At 35.1% G+C, this 21,623-nt stretch overlaps 1 protein-coding gene across 1 annotated transcript in view; it reads left to right on the top strand.

Moving 5' to 3' along the window:
• Positions 1-16,533, top strand: part of LOC106468201 — a 56,321-nt gene extending 39,788 nt beyond the window's left edge. Inside the window, exons 16-19 of the mRNA XM_013928613.2 lie at positions 6,253-6,335; positions 6,490-6,556; positions 9,264-9,288; positions 13,288-16,533. Of these exons, the coding sequence (XP_013784067.1) occupies positions 6,253-6,335; positions 6,490-6,556; positions 9,264-9,288; positions 13,288-13,322 (210 nt within the window). The 3' untranslated portion in view covers positions 13,323-16,533. The remainder of the gene's footprint in view (positions 1-6,252; positions 6,336-6,489; positions 6,557-9,263; positions 9,289-13,287) is intronic.
• The last annotated feature ends 5,090 nt before the right edge of the window (positions 16,534-21,623 follow it).

Here is a 21,623-nt window from a genome sequence, read left to right as displayed (position 1 = left end):
AATCTATTCTTAAATAACTTAAAAAGATTCGTATTTTTAGATTTTGTTACTTTTATAATTAGACATAAAGAATAAACATGAAAAACAAAAATAAAATACTTAACCAATCTTCTTTTTTCTTGCAGTCGGGTTTCAAAGAGAGTGAATCCTAATTTTTTATACTATAGATAGTAATGCACTTAATAATTTTTATTTAATTAAATAATGCACCAAAGAATATAGACTAATAACATGCAAAGAGTAAACAAATTCATTTACCTCTCAAAATTTTCCTGGTTTTTTAACTATGCGACAAGAGCCGTTACAAATTCATCCAAGCTAGTCGTTAACTTTCCCGTGGGAAAATATTTGCACTCTGAATGAAATTGACGATTATTTGTTCAGAAGACAATATTTTACAATACATCATTTGATAGATGAAAATCTTGACTTTCTATTGGTTATAGGTAATATATAATGAAACGTAAGAGAGAACTATCAACAAATTTTGAAAGAGAGGGTGTGACAGGAGGGTCTGATTTTCTATTTGATAGTTCTTCAGCCAAATAAAATTGAAGGCTATAAATATTATGGTTTGTTTGAGCAATAATGATTTTATAGAGCATATTTTATGTTTAATTTCATACTTTTTCAAGGGGTGGTAGATAAAATAGGGATGATGACATGCTAAGAGAAAATGTATCACCTGGGTCACACTAGTGGAAATTCAGGATTTTTTAAAATATTGCCTTGTAGAATTAAGAACTTAAAACTTATATACTATTAAAATATGGATTATTAGCTAAGATTTTACACTATTCAAATTGGTATAACATAAACAAAAAGTAGTTTAATAGAATTTCCAATGTAAGACACAAAACTTGTGTCATGCGCAGTAAAGGATACCTGGGGCAATATGGTTAAGGTATTTCACATTGTAGGGCTTTGCATTTAATCACAAAAAGATATACACACATTAATTTTGTGTTTATATGTATATATATATATATGTTTATGTGTACATATATATATATGTGTGTGTGTGTATTTACTGTGTTAATTGAAGTTTCACGCATCCGGTATTAAGTGTTTCATAGCTTTCTGATGTAGTTATTTAAAGTAGAAACATTCAAGCTTAAATATTTAAGAGATTAAAGAAAAAGATAGTTCCCATAAGGTACTCTCCCTCTGCTCACAAGATTAGCTTTTCTCGTTTTGTGCTGTCCCCTATATCTGAACTTTTTTTAGAAATACATGCCACAAGCCTTCATCCTCCCTCTGTTAATCCAAAGTTTCAGTACGTCTTTCATGCAAATCATCATGCTTCACCTATCCATCAATAGGAGAACACTACTATCACGTATTGCATGTGACTCCCTTTACACGCCACTACAGAACTATCACTTCTCGTGTGGCAGCTGTTGAGTTCAGAGGTTCTATTTTACATTATTTAGTTACCTTGAAGTGATTTATTTTTTTCATTTTTCTTAACTTTATTTCCAACACTTCACAGATGTGGAGTTAATATTTTAATAAAGCATTACCTCTTCGTGTTTCCCGCTTATGAAATCCGAAATTACAGTCACCACTTTGGGTACTTCGCCAGTGTCTGATGCCATATTTTCAGGCGTGGGCGACCCGTCGAGGGGTATATCATCGCTCACTCGCTGGGAGAGTGAGCGGTATATGAAACTACCTCTCTTGCCTGTTTCTGCCCCACTTTCTCCTGAGCCATTTGGGCCAGGCTGTAGACGATTTTGATCATTTGTTTTGCCACTTAGAGTTTGCCGCTCTTTCCTGTTCACTACCTGATGATTCAGCTCGTCTGTCATCGGTCTTTTCAGACTTCATCTCTCAGGCATGTGATGTTTTGTCTCTCACACCTGTTTCCTATGGCCCTAGACCTTCCCTCTTACATGAAACTTCCCGACCCTATTTAGTCTTTCCCCCAATATTGGAGTTCACACGGACCAATTTCCCTCTCAACTAGGGGAGGGCATTAGTATGCCTCATCTCCCACGGACTTCGGATCAGTCTGCCCTTGCTTATCATTGGGCGGACTTTCCTTTTCTCAGCCAACAGTTGTTGGGGTCGGTTCTACTTGATTGGGGGCAAAAGAGCCTCTTCACAGGAAACCTGAGGGGGTTTCCTACTGACATCCTCTTCATCCTTACTCTAACATTGGCTCATCTGTTGTCTTTGGCACTTGAGCTTCAAACGTCATTTGTTTGTTATTGGGACCTGTTGGGCCTTGATGCGTTTTTGGTGCAGACCCATCTCCAGGCTTCTTATGTGAGGGACCTCCGCATAGTGCCGTTTTTGCGATGTTATGTGTTTCACTCGGTTCCTGAGTCTTTGGAGTGGCGGGTGGCCTCAGCCCATCGGCATTCTACCCTTACTTACTTACTTGGTAACTCGTTTGTTGCAGTCGGGCCTGAGTGCAGCAACGAATCCTTTTCCCGACCTTCCCCTTTCCAACCTCTTCTTGTCTCACCCTCCCGTGGTGCCATGGTTCAACGATTTACTCGATGATGCACAATCTGCCAACAGCAGTACTGTGACTATATGGTCTGTTCAGGCCCATTGGGAGCTTGTCTATTGAATTTTGTTCATCTGTGGGGACGTTTTCTCGGCGACATCTGGGTTCACAAGGTGGTCTTGGAGGAATTCGTTATCCCCTCTCTCTCCCTTTCTCCACTATCCAGTGTTCCCATTCTATTCCTTTCTCCTCGAGATCCCTCGACATGCCAGCATCTGCCAGAGGCAGTTCAGGATCTCATCACACAGCAGGCTTTTGAACCAGTTCACCAGGTTCACAGGGGTTTTACTCCCACCTCTTTGTGGTTCCCAAGAAGACTGGGGATTGGCATCCTGTCATTAATTATCCTGTCTCAGTCAGTATGTTCACACTTCTCACTTTACCATGGAGGCATACCTTTCTCCTCAGTGGGCATTTTCTCCAGGACTTTGGTTGATCAAGGTGGACATTTCTAATGCTTACCTACACATAACCTGTGGCAGAGCATTTCCGTCCATGGGGAGGTTTTGTACCAGTTTTGCACCTTACCTTTTGGCCTAGCATCAGCACCACACGTGTTTTGTCGTGTGGTCCACTCCTTTGCTTGACATATTCATGCCATGGGGTTGCACTTCCATGTTTATTTGACTGGCTTCCCCTTGCTCATTCCAAACAGGAATCAGCCTGTCACACTTGTCAGCTTCTGGCTGAAATTGCACGAGTGGGATGGTTAATCAAATTGGAGAAGTCTTTCCTTTGTCCTACCCAATACTTTATCCATTTGGGTGTTTTCTTCAAAACTCATCTCAGTCGGGCCCAACCTTCTCCTCTCTGGCTCCATTCTATGGAATGGGCCATTCGGAAAGCCCTGTCTGTTCCATTACTTAAAGCGTGCAGATTCTATTGCATTTCGGGATGTGGTCCCACTTCCTCCTCCGCAACCAGATTTACATCTGTTCAAGGATGCATCCCTTCAGGGCTGGGGTGCCTAAGTGGATCACCAGGAGGTTTCAGTTCATTGGTCTGTGGATGAAAGTTCTCTTCTCAAACTCCTGGCTGTTCATTGGGCTTTGGATCAATTTCTTTCTCTTGCCAGCTGGTTATGATCCATTTCAACAATTCTCAAGGTGGCACCAGGTCCAGATTCCTAGGTTTTTGCACTATGGATCTTCTTTTTTGTGCCCACAAACATCACATTCGTTTGATGGCATGTCATGTACCAGGTACTTTCAATCTCGTAGCTGATCGTCTTTTCCAACCAGATCTAGTTTATCCCATGGAGTGGTCCCTGCATCCTGCCATTTTTTGGTGGCTCTAGACAGAGCATCTGGGTATGCCCCATATTGATGCCTTTGCCAGCACTATCAATCACAACTTACCTCGGTTTTGGTCCCTGGTCTTCCATCCTCAAGCCAGGATTGGTCTCATCTGTTCCTTTATGTTTACTCTCCCATCCATTTACTTCATCAGATGGTCTCCCTCATCCATGCATGGTCCTTCTGATTGCTCCTTACTGGCCTGCTCAACTGTGGTTTCCTCAGTTGCTCCACCTGCAGGTAGTCCCGACCTGCTCTGTCAACTCCAGTCACCGGAGCTCCATTCTGCGCCATCTGTCTTCATGCCTGGCTTTTGTCAAGTCTTTGGCAAGGAATTCTAGTTTCTCTCGCAGAGTAGCTTCACATTTGGCCTGTTCCATTCACTCTTCTTCTTTGGCCATCTATCAATACAAATGGAGCATTTATCACTCCTGGTCATTGACTCGGGGTTTCCAGGCGTCTTACGCAATGGTTGCCTGTATTTATGAGTTTCTCACATGGCTCTTTGAGAGAAGTTCTTTAGGCTCCTCAATTTTGGGGTTTCAGGTGGCATTATCCCTTACATTCCGTTTTTCCAACTTCCACAGGTTCCATTTAGGTGACTGTAACCATTCGCAGACATCTTGATAACAAATTTGCTCTGTAAGTCATGTTGATTCTTATACATTTTCCCTGGCTATGTATGCTCACCCTTGAGATTGGGTGTTTTACAAGATCATTAGAGTGTAAATTCCTCGTGATAATTGCATCATAATATGCCTGTCCCGGATGATACCACCCATGGAAGGCATGGGTAAAGCAGAAGAGGATTGCAGCCCATCCCTGCCATGCTTAGATTGAATATATCTGTGTGGTCTGCTTTTCAAAATAGAGTTTTGTGATCACCCATTGCACTGTATTGGGTGTTGCAGTCCCTCTGGACCCTCCACTGCACTTTCCCCCCTTTCTTCCAGTGGAGTACTGGAGTCCTTACCACTTACCTGTTCCAAGCTGCTGGGGTGGTTGACCATGGAGGCAACCTGCAGGATGGGTTCCACAAAGATGGCTATAACCACTCAGTTCAGAGTAGGGGTGGTGATGTTCTGCTGGTGTAGAGGGAGTTACAAGATCCTCCAGATGATTGACTATTTCCTAGAGTTGAGATGCCCAAATGCAGTTCACCCTCTGATTGGGTGCCTTTCTCCTGCCCTTGTGCAGATGTCAGCACCCAGCGAGTTAGGTTTTGGAGATCAAGTGAACCAATCACATAAGTTCTCACACAGGTTTTGGGTTGAACATCTTCCCTTATTGACTTGTCTTCTATGTTGTGGGTCGCAGAAGGTCTACATGGCCTGTTTCTGCTTCTGTTCTTGGTTTTTCCCTCGTTGGGTGATGAGGTTGTTACCAACCTGGGTTTTTTTTGTGCTATTTTCACAGTTGCTGGGGTTGAGCGCATGCGATGGACTTCCCACAGATTCTGGATGACACATTCCCTGATCCCTGGCATTAGGCTACCGTAAGTTTCTGAAGTCGATTGTTAGGTTCTCTCTTGACTCAGAGACTTGAGGTGAAGAAGGTATGATCCTCATCCTACCCTCATGAGGATGTCAGTACCCAGCAAGTGAGGTATTGGATATAGTTGACTTACCAAGTATAGTCCATCGTACCCTAGCCACTCTACACAATGGAACACATCCTCACTTACCCACTTTCCATCATGGGATTGAGTGATTCTGATTTCTGTTTAAGATCACATTGATAAACTATCCTCTCCCACACGGATGTGCTCCTTTTAATGTTCTGCTATGTCTGATCCTCCTGATCATGTCTATGTTCCTGGCAAAGAGATACCTGGCTCAGATGTGGTGCAGTACCCCTCCTCAGATCTGATTTGATCTGTTTCTTTCATTTTGGGGGTGTCTTCTGGATGCTTGCAGGGGATATGCCTGTGCTTCTCTCGCACCGGTCCCTCCTCCATTTCAATGTGGGATTCAAGCTCATCTTGTGAGGGGAGGGAGAGTACCTTATTGGAAGTTATAATTTTCCTAAATGAAAATGTATTTCTGATAGGTATTTCCCTCCTCTCACACTTCCCACCCGTCCTACCCATAATCTTCTGGTGCTTGTGTCTTCTGCCAAACTTGGAAGTGATAGTTCGGTAGTGGTGTGTAGTGGGAGTCACATGATAGTACTACTCTCCTATTGGTGGAGAGGTGATGCATGTTGGATTCCAACATGAAAAAAGTTTGCATATAGAGGGCAGCACAAATCAAGAAAAGCTAATTTTCATTTAGGAATATTATAACTTCCAGTACCTTTGAGTTTAGAGTGTACATTTTAAAAATGTTTGGAAATATTAAAAAAATGAACTAGATTAGTGATTTGCATATAATATCTTTCTCATAAAAGTTTTTTAGTCTTTTTTTCACTTTTGTTTTTAAAAACTTTTTTTATCAACAGGTTCTAATATCAAAACATTTCACAGAGATATCAGCCTGTGGTCGGAGAACTGACATTCCAGAATACTTTGCTTTCATTGCTGGGTAAGTTGGACAAGGCATGCAGTAAATATTTTTGTTTAGATTTATCTCCTAAATTGGGTATTGATATTAAAGGGCATGTTGATGTAGTTTTCTTATCTTTAAAACAAATATACCGTATGTTAATATTGACATGGTTTGCTTGTTTATTAAACAGAGAAACTACGTGTACTGTAGCCAAAGAATTTCATTGTTATGTTTTTGAGTCTGAAAACTATGAAACGGTAAGATATTAATATAAGTATTATTTAATATAAGAGTTTTTAATAGCTGAAGATTAAATTAATTTGTTTTTACACAGTGTCGGTCCAATGAACTGATCATATATTGGAGGATTAATGTGTCATATAATTCTCAATTTACTATGTGTTATCTTTATGAAATTTGGCAAGATTTTAGTAAACATTATAACTTCATTGTGCAGAAAAAATAAGATTTTTCGATAGAGTATTTTTACTAAAAATACTTTTTGACATCTTACAGTTTTCCAATTTCATTTGCATAATCTCTAGAACTTATCAAAATATCAAAGGTTTTTTTTTCAGTAAAACTTTATATTTTATCTGTTATTTTCTCCACCCTGACATTAACTGTAGTGAAATTGGCAATGTATGGTAAAATGAAAAGCTTAAAAATGCAAGATAAATCTGAATTACTCTTTTCTCTTTTAAACAGGCTCTTGACATTATTCATTTACTTTATTCTTTTATTGCTCTTTGAGCCATGTCAAATTAGCATAACAAAGCAAGAGCTTAGTACAAGTTACAGTAAGCAAAGTATTGAATTACATCAAGGGCAGCAGTTTGCATACATTCCTTGCAAAGAAATTCTTTTTATTTAATTTTTTCTTATCTAACCTAACAAGCCTCTAATTTTCACATTTTAGTTACTTTCATAACAATAAATAAAAAATATACTTAAAAACCAAGAAATTTAGTACTTACATCTGAGCTCTTTCCTTTTTACTGTCAGAAAAATTAAATAGATGTAGCATTATACGTCTATTTTTTGTGACAATACTGGTGTTAGAAAAATATTTTGTATTTCATATGTAACTCAAAACACAAAATATTATCGTGCACAAAAAGTAAATGTCCTGAAACTATTTTAATTCAAATGACTTTCTAACTAAGCTATAATTAGTTTTAAAAAAATTTGTTAGCCAGTCAAGCCAACTTTCACAATGGCTATTAATGAAACTGAGATTCGATATTTCAGAACCTTCTGTCTAACTGAACTATTTTCATAAAGTATTCATCAAGTAGAATTTTCTCTTTTTGTTAATTATAAATAATTTAATAGCAAATGTCAGAGAGAATTATTGACATTTTTTGAAAGACAGGATGTGATAGGAGGGACAGGGCATGTAGGTTTGACTTTCTTGTTTATATCTCAGTAAAGCATTAGATGCCTTAAATTTACATTGTGGCTTAGCAATATCTATACTATAAGTGTGTAATTTGTGCCAAACTCAGAAGAACATATATAGGTTTAAAAAGGAAATCTAATATGGGCAAAGCAATGTCATGTGATACAGAGAAGTGAAGATAGAGAATTCATTTAAGTATTTTCTTTTGACTTATAAAGTATTAAAATTTGAATTATGAACTACATTTTGATGCCACCCATATTGACATACATTGATAATCAAGTTGTTTTATCTAAATTTTGAATGTAACTTTTTACAAGGTCATGATGTGCACTTTGACACTTCTGTACTCATAAGGTTAATTATTAAAATACATGTGTTTGGAGCTCTTTTCTGCTTTCCCAAAGGGATAAAAAAAGATGTGGGTAAAAGATATACATATATTGTAATCCCATTTTTTAAAAGCCTATGTTTTATTATAAATGTAATTGGCTTGGGGCTTTGTTTGATTAGTATGCTGGTCTGGGGTTTGAGACATAATACTGCTGCACGCACTCCACACTTTCAGCTTTGGCACATTATAAAAGTTACAATTAATTCCATTATTATATTCAAAAAGCTGATAAACTCCTTCTAGCAGCAGTGCTGCAAGCTGGTTCCTTTCTTTTTTAGTCAGTAGTTCAAAATTAGGGATGACTATACATGAAACTTGAAGGTCTCTGACCTGACCGTTTATCACAGATGAACATTAGGTGCTGTTCAGTTTGAAATTTTCAATTCTAATAAATATAGTTTCTCCATGCTTTCCATGACATATATTTAATCCTGCATTCTTGCAGATGCAAGAACAAACATTTGTAATTTAGTCAAATGATGCATTGTTTATTTCTGTGTTGTAATGAAAATTTAGGCTTATTTCATATCATTAAATCATAAAAATAATTTTAAATCTGTACAACTTTTCTGATCAAACTTAAGATTTAAGCTAGGCCCCTCAGTGTAATATTTTTATAGCATAAAAATATCCTATGTTATATTTCTTCATGTATATTATATAAAGTTGAAGAAGGGATATTACTGTTGTTGGTGAAAATACTTAATTAATATAAACTTAAGATTACCCATGTAGCTCTGTGGGAACACTACACACATTTAAGTTGCATGTTGCTATGGTAACACATCATTGCTTTCCTTAGCCTCAGTTGTATTAACTGTGATCATCTAGATTACTAAATCTATGTTTTACTGAATTAAAATTCCCCAAAACTTTTAAGAACATGAAGTTGTAGGTTAATGAAGCAATAACACATTGAGTTGTAATAACAAACACACAGTTGAGACTTTTAAAAGTACTGATGCCGTGTATTATTAAAATATGTTTTGTGTCAAGAGTTAAAATGTTATGTAATCATCAGCAGCTGGTTTGTTTATATATTTTATTAATTGATTTTACAGTAAATATTAGTGACACGTCTTTGCACAATATTTTATAACGAAGCTAATCTATATTTTTAAATGTTTACACGAGCACTATTTTTTTAAAATGATTCTTTCTCTTCCAGTCAAAAACAATTTTATGCAGCATAGGTGAGTATGTTCACTTTCAAGTTTTACAGAGCATTATATACTAAATTGGCAAGATATATATATTAACCGAAACAATGTCGGCTTACTTACTACGTGACAATTACTTTATAAAATGAATTATAGGCTTTTTTGTTGTTTTATTTTGCCAAAACCACAAAATAATGAATAATAACATGCCACTGACTTCAGAATGGTAAAACAAAGTACGAACATTGTAATGGTTATATGATTATCATCTGATTCAGAATGGATGTCATTTATTTTATTTAGTGCTTTTAAGTAATTGTTTAATGTAGTCTGTATATCATTCTACTCATAGATAATCACATATACACTGTGTTTGTATGCATTTGTTTGTGCTGTTTGTCCATTGATTCATAATTTTTCAGAAATATTCTTAACTTTTTATGACATTTAAGACAGCAAATATCCTAGATAAGAACTGATAAATTTCACTAATGCTGTAGATAAGTTTTCTTTATAAATATAATTATAATTGCGCTTCCAGTTGACCATAGGCATAAAATTGAACCTAAAACATGTTATTGAGATGACATTTAAAAAGATGTATTTATATAAAGCCAAAGAAATGTGAAACTTTGTCTAAAAGCAGTACATGAATTTATGTCTCCAATAAACCAATTGAAAGAAAAAAGAAATAAATGATCCAGTTGTTGTAAAGTATTTATTTTTCCAAAACATACTTACCTCCACTGATACTATAGCCAGCTATTTCTCAATCTTCAATGTGCTCTCTATCTAGGTACTGTATATAAGCACCTCATTCAGATAATGTAATCACTTTTTCTTGACAAAGCATCTGGCACAGGTTTCTATAAACAGGAGTGTTGTGACTTTGAACATGGTTGGCATTACTACAATTATATCTTCCTTTATATTTATAAATTATTTTAACAACAACAACAAATAATGTACTATGGGTATGAATTCCCAAGTTAATGATTCTACTGCAGAGGCCAACCATACCTCTTCTCTTCCACCTCTGCTATCTGGTGTTTGTCAAAGGCCAGGGGAGGGGTCACTCTCAGTCGAAGCTGTCCGTGATATGATCTGTTGTGAGATGGAGACATGTATGCAGACCGAGAGTATCTCTCCGGGGGGTTCTGACCAGGGACCAGCTGGGGAAAATTTAGACTTCTTTTACTAGGTGAGCCTCAACAGAGGATCATCCTGATCAGCCGCACATAGCCCCTTTTCTTCAATAAGACATTCTCCACCCAGATGTTTGCTTCATCTATGGTGGCTTTATATGAGGCATCCTTATTCACTATTTTTTGGTATTACAAATATTGAAAGGTTTTTCAATCCTCAGTACTATCAGGTCTACTCAAATCCTTTCATATTTATTGACCCAAACGACCTTTTCAATTACTGAATTGGGATTTTACAGTTGTTTTACATGCATTGTCTCATCCTCCCTTTGAACCCTTAGCTTCATGTTCTTTGTTTCGCCTTTCTCTTAAATTGTATTTTTTGTTGTTGTTGGATCATGAGCATCATCAGTCAGTGTTGTTTGCAATACCTGTGCATTAATCTCTTTATCATTCCACATTTGTCCTGCTTTACCCCAATAGGTCTTTTCTTCCCAAGACTCTGGCAACCAGGGAAGGGGAAAGATCCTTCTCACCAATCCATTTGACAGACTTTTCTCACCTTTATGACTGCTTCGATTCTGATCGTTTGTTATGTCCTGTTAGGGCCCTCAATTGTTATGTGGCTCATACAAACTCATTTCAAGGTAGTAGGAATTAATTGCTCATTCCTTGGAATACTTCTAATTCCCATGAATTATCTCCCATTACCCTAACAAGGTGGCTTCATAAATTTATTCACACAGCCTATAATGGATTATCGTTACAAGGGAGGAATCTTTTGCGTGTCACATCTCACAAGATTTGTCATATCTCTACATCATTAGCCACCCAGTTGAATTGCTCTCTGGAAGACATTGTGCAGGCTGGTATGTGGACCACTCCTAATACTTTTCAATCTCATTACTTACATGATCTGGCAGTTTCCTCTTCTGAGGGTTTTTGACTACTCCCAGTAGCTATTTTGACCACATCTGTTAGGTTTTAACTAGGGTGAGTATTTCCTCAATCATATACTCTTTTATTTTCAGGGTCCATTTGTTTTTCACTGGATCCCACTCTGTGGTGAGTGTTGCCCAGGCAGGTATGCTTTCTCTTTTCAATTCCACACTATCAACCACTTTCACTATAATTATTGCAGGTTGCATCAGACTCTATTGAAATGGGGTGATCCATAAGACCATCTAGGCACCTACTGGATGGTATTATCTCATTATTATGGACTACCACTCATGGACTATCATGAGTAAAGCTAAAGGGGATCCTGCCCTTCACTGCCAAACTTGAAATTAAATAAAGCTGGGTTGGTTTGCTTTTAAAAATGTAGGGAACTTGGTTCACCTATTGCACATTTTCTAGAGCACTGTTCCCCAGGACTCCCCAAAGTATATTACCCCCCAGACTTTATTACTGGAGCTCGGGAGTCCTTACCACCTCCAGTTTCCAGTCACTGGGGTGGTGGACAGAGACGTTTCCTCCAGTGTTTGAGTGTGTTCCTCTACTCTTGGAAAAGTTGGGGCCCTCCTACTCAGATCCCTGGATGTTTTTCCCAGATGTCAGTAGGAGTGGCACCAACCTCTGTGGGAGCCTACTTGTAATTCTGGTTCAGATTTTACATAAATCTATCTGGTTGGGGTGTGCATGGCCCTTCTCTTTGATCAATGCTGGTTTCGTATATTGTTCATGGAAGGAGGTTCACTATCTCCTCATAATTCCGAACGCGAAGTGGTTCCACGTCCTCTCCATAATTCCAGGGGCAAGAGGAATACTCCTTACCCACTTGGTTGGGGAGTGAGGATGAATGTTCAAAATTCCAGAGCGGATGAGTTGTGTTCCTTTGGTTTGGTACGGCATACACAATACCATCATTCTAAGCCTGGGTTGTTGCCTTTTGGACTTCTTCAGGTAGAGGAGAAAGTTTGTCCACTTCAGTGTTGCTTACTTTCTCATTGTGATTCCAGTGGTACAAAACGCACCTCTCTACGGCTACAGGTTGGGATCCAATCAAAAGTATATATACATATGCATAACATTGTGGTCCAATAGCTCTAGCCACCAACATAGGGATGTAAGTACCACGATCCCTTAATTCCAACTCAGAGTTGTGGAACCTCAGCTGTCTGGTTGGGGCTGGCCTATAATGACAATTACTCATATTCTATTCCACCTTTGATATAGGAACTGAGTTCCTGGTGAAGAGCATTCCTGTTCTGGATGTTGTGTGGTTCCCCCACTCTTGTACCATCTTTATCTTGGTACATTCCTGTTCTATACAGACGCTTTCTGTATGGTTCATGCCTGCACCGGCCCCTCCACCTTCTCAATGTGGGATTCTAGCTATAGTACCACTGGAGGTATGTTTTGGAAGTTAACATTTTCCTAAACTGAAAATGTATTTCCAATAATACTTACATCCACTGACACTCTCCCACCCTACCTCTCCATTAAAAGCCGGTTTATGTCTAAAAAGTGATTACATTATCTGAATGAAGTGCTTATATATGGTACTTAGATAGAGGGTGCATTGAAGTTGGTAGAAAATGAAGTGCTTATATAAAGTACCTAGATAAATGGTGTATTAAAATTGGTAAAGAATTTTGCAAATTAGAATTTGCCAAGGGCATTTGAATGGGGTATAAAAGACTGGAGCAAGCATTTTCAATGCTTAGATGGGCAAAGAGTGGAAACCCTGGAGATCAAGAAATAGCTATCGTGTCAGTGGAGGTAATTATTATTGGAAATACATTTTCAGTTTTGGAAAATGTTAACATCTGTTACTTTAAATTAATCTAGTTAATAATTTGATTACACTTCTTAAAATAATATTCACTTTATGTGTAGTTTTTTGGTAAAGAAAACTTTTATTTATTTTTCTTTTTTTTTATAGCTCAAGGATTTGGAAGAACCCACTGGGTGGTATGAAGATATTTTAAGGAACATATATTCAAAAAATCATATTGAAAGATTTTTCTGTTAGTGAACAAAAAGTTATGCCTAACAGATATGGGCTTATGAAACTTTTTTAAAATTTGAAGAGATATTTCTATTTATCATATTATCTATAGGACAAGTTTTTATGTCTTCCAAGAAAACTGCTCTAATTATTCAGGTTCAGTGAATTAAGTTGTGAAAAAAAGAAGAATTATTGTTTTACACAGCACAGCAATTCATTCTTAAAGGAGATTGTTATAAAACAGTTACTAAAAAAAGCCGCATCATTGATTAGTATGTAATGTCCTGATTTCAAGTCAAGAATTTCTTTTTAGCATATTCTAAAAGAAGATTCAAAGTAATGAAAGTTGACTCAGGTAACAGAAATATCAGTATTTTATGTACTAAAAGAATACTTAATATGACTAGATTTTTATGCTATACACATAAAGACATGAAATATCATTTATAGATACTGTATGGAAGTATCTATTTATAAAATTCAAACAGATGCCAAATTGTTTATTTTGTGAATTTTAAAATGTGTGTGTATATACTTTTGACATAATATGTGGGTGCTGCCAGATTTTGGCATAACTTATCTAAATGTATTGAAAATACTTAGCTGTATTATTTTTTCTGGTTAGCATTAGTAACTGATAAAAGATGTATAAGAGTACTTTATGCATGATATTTTGTTATGAATACTACACTCATTTGTAATTAATTAATGCATTTTTCATGTGATCTCCAGGTACTGTTAACTATTTTCAATTGAATAGAATTCTGTCATATATTTATGCTTTTCTACAGTTTTAAAGTGAACCATTAATCTGTTCAAGTTAATTTATATTGGTCCAACTTCTGTTGTATCCCTAGTTTATTTCCCATTTACCTCTGTCCAGATCATACTAAATATATTTATCTAGTTCATACCAAGTTTATCGTGCTTTTCTTTTGGTCATATTAAATGTATGTTCTATTTTGTTACTTAGTCAATATGAATTTACCTTTGTTTTTGTTATCTGGTCCATGATAAAATTGTCTTATTTGGTGTGTTTCTAGTCAACATCATATTTCTAATGAAAGCAGAACATGTCTCTCTCTCTCTCTCTTATATATATATATATATATATATATAGTGTGTGTGTGTGTGTGTGTACAGGAACACCACATATATACATACAAAACAAGTTTTTAAGTAGGTCATATATCTGGATCTTGGTTACATGAAAGTAATATAAATAAAAGCAACCTAGGCAGGCCCACTTGAAAATTATTGCCAATTTTGTACAGTTGTTAAGTAACAGTTCTCTGAAATGAATACTACATATATAACAAATGTGTCTCTGTAGCACACATCTTGTTTTTAATAAAGCCAACATAATATGGTGATAGATAACTACTAAATACTGGTTCCAAAAATTGCATTTTCATTACATACAAAATTGTTTTTATTATTATTATTAAAAATCTTACTTGACTAAATAATGACACGTTTTGTGCACCTTTTTAATATAGTTTTAGTAACTACAACTTGATGTGATATACAACATGTTCTAGTGCTCTAAAAATATTTCATATTAATTAGAGAAAAGCGATCCATATGACCGGTGTTCGGGTTTTTTGGTGCTGGTATGAATTTGAATTTTTTCAAAAATTTTGGGTTAGAGAGAAGTTTATAGCGTGATATATTTTCCTGTGACTTTAAAAACATTAATAATTAACCATTACATTAACGAGCCTTTGAACAGATGTAATAAAAACGAGGAGAAACTTTTCAGCTTTGCACCAGTGGTGCTTATGTATTATATTTCTTATAATGTATTTTATAGTCTTTTTCTTTGTATTGAAATGAAGTATTTAGGTTTCTTTTATAAACCAACCTTAAAAGATTTTAAACCTTATAAGGGCATTACATAAGATTAGCACATTTTAATGTTTCCATTTGTAACTTCATCACTCTGAATATTTTCTTAGTAACAAATAGAAATTATTTAATACTTATCTTAAAAGAAAATATATATATATATATGTTATAAGATACTTATAGTTTGTTGACTTTTAAAAAACCAAAACATTTTAATTTAATAAACTAAAGTCATGAATGCTTTGTGTGAATGCACTATAGGTTGGCAGAATAAGGACTGCTGTTCAGAATTTAAAAAATAACTTATACTTTGTTATATTTCTATCTTAGTCATTTGACTGTCAAATTACTATTACTGTTATAATTTCAGAGATCTTCTTGCTTTTAAGATGTGTAATTTTTACTTCAATAAATGCTATATACATAGTTATTTTTAGAATATGTTTTACTACTGTAAGTTATATTAGGATATTAAAATGATTGCTAGTATTTACATTCCGGAACATGCTGGCACAGTGAATAAAATCAGTATTTTTCTACTTTAGGTTCTTTCTCTTTCTATACTTATGTGAGATGTGTTATTTTATAGTTAGGATGTCATTCATAAGACCATATTTATTATTCAATATATTTTATGATAGCCATTCTACAAAACAAAACATGACCAGTTTTACTTGACTATTTTTCAGCATTCCAGACAATAGAATTAATGAAACATTTATCAGCAGGTGTTAGGATCTTTTGGTATATTTGCAATTAAAATATATTGAAACATGTGTTGCAGGTGTTAGGACCTGTTGTTATAGTTATAGATAAACTGTATCCAAACATTTTTCAACAGTTGTTAGGATCTCTTGGTATAACAGTGGCTCAGCAGTAAGTCTTAAGGTTTATAACGCTAAATACTGAGTTTCAGTACCCGTGATGGGCACAGCACAAATAGCCCATTCTGTAGCTTTATGATTATCAGCAAACAAACAAGTTCTTGGTATACATGTAGGTAAAATATCAAACATTTGTCAGCAGATATTAGGTTCTATTGGTTTAGTTGCAGGTAAAGTATATTAAAACAATTTTCATCAGATGTTAGGATCTGTTTTTGTAGTTGCTTGTAAAATATATTCCACCATTTTCTAGCAGACATTATGAGCTATTGGTATACATGCAGACAAGATATATCCACACATTTGTCAGCAGATATTAGGTTCTATTGGTATAGTTGCAGATAAAATATATTGAAACAATTTTCATCAGATGTTAGGATCTGTTTTTGTAGTTGCTTGTAAAATATATTCCACCATATTATAGCAGACATTATGAGCTATTGGTATACATGCAGACAAGATATATCCACACATTTGTCAGCAGATTTAGGTTCTATTGGTATAATTGCTGGTAAAATATATCTAAACATTTGTCAGCAGATGCTAGGATCTGTTTTTATAGTTACAGGTAAAATATACCTTAACTGCTTTTCACAAAGGCGAGTTGAGAAACTCTGAAATTTGATGGTGCTACTTTCCAATTTTCTGCCTTCTGTTATGAACATATTAAGTTCATTGAGAAACAATATATTTGAACGTAAAATACCAAACATTTATTGTGAATTCTGACTTTGGAGCTCTCATGACTATTCCAGGTGCATGTTGAGTTCAAAAATTGCCTTACCCCAAAAAAAAGTGTGTGTTTTTAACCTGAATAATATTGATTCCTCATCAAATTCAAGTTGAATGAACTGTAAAGACAATTTCATAATGCTTCAAACAAATAGTATATTTCTAAGCCTTGTGACTGGGCCTTTAAGATACAGCTTATAAACTGTAGATTTAAAAAAGAAAAGGTTTTAAATAAAATGTAATGTATTCACTTATTGGTGTTTTGTTTACTCTGTTTCTTGTTCTTTAAAAATATTCATTTTACTTATCTGCTTCATGTATTTAGAGTTAACAAGGATAATATGTTTATTGTCTCCTTAGAGTACTAGGTGTTACTTCTGTGTTTATTTGCAGTGATTGCTGTTTAGTTAAGACATTTCTTTCTTTTTTTAAAAGTTAGTTTGATATATTTCAGTATGTGTATTTTTATAATTACTCTTGTTGATGATGTTGATAGTAATAGTTTGTCACTAATTAAACATATTGTTTTAAGCACACAAGAAACTGATTAAACTTTTATTGCATATATATATATATAGATATACAAGATTGGACCAGCATTAAGAACATATTGTGTAGGTGGCTGTTTGGTTCTGTTTTGGGATGTTAGACCTGCTTTGGTTCTTTATAGCAAGTCATATCTGAAAGGTATACTGAAGAATTAGGTTCCATTCCTTTGCATCCAACTTGGCTTAAAACAAAGCAGTCTTGTTCACTCCAGTTGATCTTCCAACTGCTGTTACATTTTACCTGAAGCGATAATTGACATGGTGTAACAATAATTGGCATTGTTCATCTTCTAAGCCAAGAAGTTGGGCTCCTAGGGTCTGTCCGTTTTGAAATTTGGTTAAGTCACAGTTATTTCCCATGTTGCTTGATAACTAATGTGGAATAGGGCTTACATATGATTATTGGAATAATGAACTAACCCATTAGCTGAGGATCTAGTACCTTTAAAATTTGGAAAAGAATGGATGCATCATTGAGCAACTGTTTCTGCTACTTTGTCCAATTTGTGTATATATATATAAGTTTCATAGTGGTTAATTTTTTGAATTAATCTAATTTTAATTTTTGTACACTGTTTGCTGTGACAGTTTGGCTAGTAATTTAAAGATTGAGTTCTGTTATTTTATTTTTACTCTTTTGGTTTTCTCGGTTTGAAAGTACTAATTTCTCTTCTTTTAATGTAATTATTATGCTAAAATTTGTTTCATTCAATATGATATTTAATGGATTGGTGTGACAAATGATTCGTATCTGTGGTTAGTTGTTACCACAGTTGTTATTAACAAATTTTGTTGGTAGAACTCTTTGGAATTGCTCAAATCTGTTTCTTTGACACAATATGGCCCAGCATGGCCAGGTGGTTAGGGTGCTCAAGTCGCAATATGCGGGTCACGGGTTCAAATCCCCGTCACACCAAAAAGGTTGCCCATTCAGCCGTGGGGGCTTTATAATGTGACGGTCAATCTCACTATTTGTTGGTAAAAGAGTAGCCCAAGAGTTGGCGGTGGGTGGTGATGACTAGCTGCCCTCCCTTTAGTCTTTCATTGCTAAATTAGGGATGGCTAGTGCAGATAGCTCTCGTGTAGCTTTGCACGAAATTCAAAAACAAACAAACAAATTGATGCAATATACATGTTTTAATTAGGACTGATTAGCAAGTTTGAACTTGTTACCAGCTGAACACCAAGACCATTTTGTTAATGATCAGAAATTATCAGGGTTTTGTGAGTGTCAATTTACTGATATTAATTTGGATAGTGGTTTAGAACATGCAAATTAAGTTATTGAATTTTAACTAAAACTAGGAATTTCAGTAAAAATATAGTTAAGTGACATCATTTGGGTGATAAGTGAATATCAAATCATTTGTCAATGGTACTATTGAACATCTTTAGAAAACTGGGGAAGAATAGCTGTTTAAATAATAGTAAAGTTTTAACAGTGTTATTACATAATTTTACAACTTTTGCTGCTACTTTGCTGACTGAAGATGTAGAAGGTCTGAAAAAAAAGTAAAAACTTTCATATAAATGTAATTATCAAATTCATTTTGCCAAAAATGCTAAAGTTATATAGAAATCTTGAAACGCAGTATTGTAGTAACACTATTCAATTTTCATGTGTTATGACCCGTGTAAAAATTTGAGTTACTGTAAGGGTAGAATTTGTCTCTGGGTTGTGTTACAAAATTGCACAGTTTTAATTGATTGATGTAGTTGTATATATTTGATCATATAAAGTTAACTGTGAAAATAGGAAGTTTCTTTGTATGCGATTCTCAAATAAAGCTGTCCTTCAGGTGTTGCTTACATAAAAAACAACAACAGAAATATCTTGAAGTATCATTTTTCTACTTTTCAACATCTTGTATTTTATCAAAATATACTGTGCTATATGTAATTAAATCTACATATTGGATGTTCACTGCTGATTCCTATCTGGTTCCATCAGTGGTTATTGTTGGCTCCTATCTGGTTAAGTCATGTCATGAGTAGTAATTGTTGTTTCCTATGTGATTAAGTTAATATATTAGTAGTGGGTTCCATCTTCTTAAGTTAGCTAAACAGTCAACTCTGGATTTTTTTTTTTTTCTAAAAGATTTGATGAAGATTGAATACTGGTTCCTATCTGAAGAAGTCAACATGTCAGTAGTTTGTATTGGTTCCAATCAGTGGTTACTAGTTGATACCACTTGGTTAAGTAAATACATTAGTAGTTAGTACAGGTTCAGAGTTGATTAACTCATCAGATTGGTTTCTATATGATGAAGTCAATACACCAATAATTAGTTTTTGTTCTAAGTTGGTTATGTCATCACTGATTAATTTTGATTCCCAGATTATAATGATTCTGTCTAACTTTTTTTTTTATAAATAATTTGAAAAGAGCGAACATTCCTAGTTCACATATTTGAAGGCTAAGCATAACCCATAAAGAGTGACATTCAGTTATAATTTATTAACAACACAGACTCGACGATCAAAGATATATGAAGAAAAACTATTGTTTAGCATGGTATTTAGGGTAAGGTAATGTTGTACCGAAATGTATTATTTTAATAATGTAGTTATTTTGAGACGTTTGTATTTTCCATGACAAGCTGTGGAGAAATGTGTACGAGTTTGTATTCATATAAGTAGTATTTATTAAAACTAATTTGGGCTGGTTTAAAAGTTTACTAATGAAAATTATTATTATTATACGTTATGGAAGAGCATGCATTTATGGTTCAAAGAAAGTACTTTTATTAAATTAAAGCTGAATTTTGCTTTACGTGTGTGTGTGTGTTTGCTATCAATAAAGTCTTCTTTACAGACTGACCACTTTATTCGGATTCCCAAAAGCACATTCATTATATATTTGTAGCACGCTCCACATATCTTATTATAATGGGGCAATGGCGTGGCCGTCTATATATATATAGCTATCTATGTATGTGACCGGAATAATAAATACAATGATGATGCCATCTGTTGTGCTGAAATACAAGATTTCAATGCCAGTAGTGATGATTAAGGCTTATGAAATGTGTCGCCATCTATTGAATGGCACCACAAACGATTCATAAACAAATTTCACAGTTTGGGTATTTATGTTTCAGATAATTAGAAAAATAACTGGTATGTTCAACAACTATTTCTTTATAACAGAACATAAAAAGTACTCTCCTCACAACAATAACACGACTTTCACTAGAACTACGTGAGGGTTTGATTATATCTTTATTGATGTAATTTTTAAATGTAGTACTTAAAAACTGGACTTCTTAAAAATAAGTTTTCAATAAAGGATACCACTTTTAATAAATAAAAAATTACATTTTATATCAGTAAAATTTATGAAAACTTTGAACTCTGTGCGTTGAATCATTTTGATGCAATGAGTTGCATGTGACTAAAGAACACAATCCGAACACTTTTCCCGTGCAGTACTTCCCAGAAGAAAAAAGTTTTATAACAAGTGTTCACTTTTTTATTTTTTACAATGAGGTATGAATTCTGCGATTACTAGCAAAACAGCGGTGTTTCTGTTACTAACGCAAATTGATCTAATTATGTGATGTGTCACGTGACTGCGTGTTCACTTTACTGGAATAGCTGTCATGGGTTTACAAAACATTGATTAAGATGAGGATTCTTTTCAATGAGCACGTCTAGAAAGTTTCTTTATAAAGATAATTTTGCCTAGCTACATAGAGACTTCATAGTCTGTCAACAATGTAAGCAAAAGGGAACACGCCAACCTTCAATAAAGACTGGTCGCTAAACGCTTATGACTGACCCCGAAAGACAACAAAGTTCATGCCATTTCACAGTTGACCGGTTACTTCAACAGTGATTAAGGTTTGATTATCTCCAACTGTACGGTCTTTAGTGCATTACCAAGACTTCGACTACCTCCAGCTGTACAATCTGAATGATATTACCAATACTTCGACTACCTCCAGCTGTACAATCTGAAGGACATTACCAAGACTTCGACTACCTCCAGCTGTACAATCTGAAGGATATTACCAATACTTCGACTACCTACAGCTGTACAGTCTGAAGGACATTACCAAGACTTCAACTACCTCTAGCTGTACAGTATGAAGGACATAAACAAGACTTTGATTCTGTACAGTCTGGAGGATATTATCAAGATTTCGACTACCTCCAGCTGTACAATCTGAAGGACATTACCAAGACTTCGACTACCTCCAGCTGTACAATCTGAAGGATATTACCAATACTTCGACTACATACAGCTGTACAGTCT

This window comes from Limulus polyphemus, unplaced genomic scaffold (assembly GCF_000517525.1).
Source record: "Limulus polyphemus unplaced genomic scaffold, Limulus_polyphemus-2.1.2 Scaffold2913, whole genome shotgun sequence".
Lineage (NCBI taxonomy): Eukaryota > Metazoa > Arthropoda > Merostomata > Xiphosura > Limulidae > Limulus > Limulus polyphemus.
The sequence above is the reverse complement of the archived record's forward strand: the minus strand, read 5'-3'. Positions and strand labels throughout refer to the sequence as shown.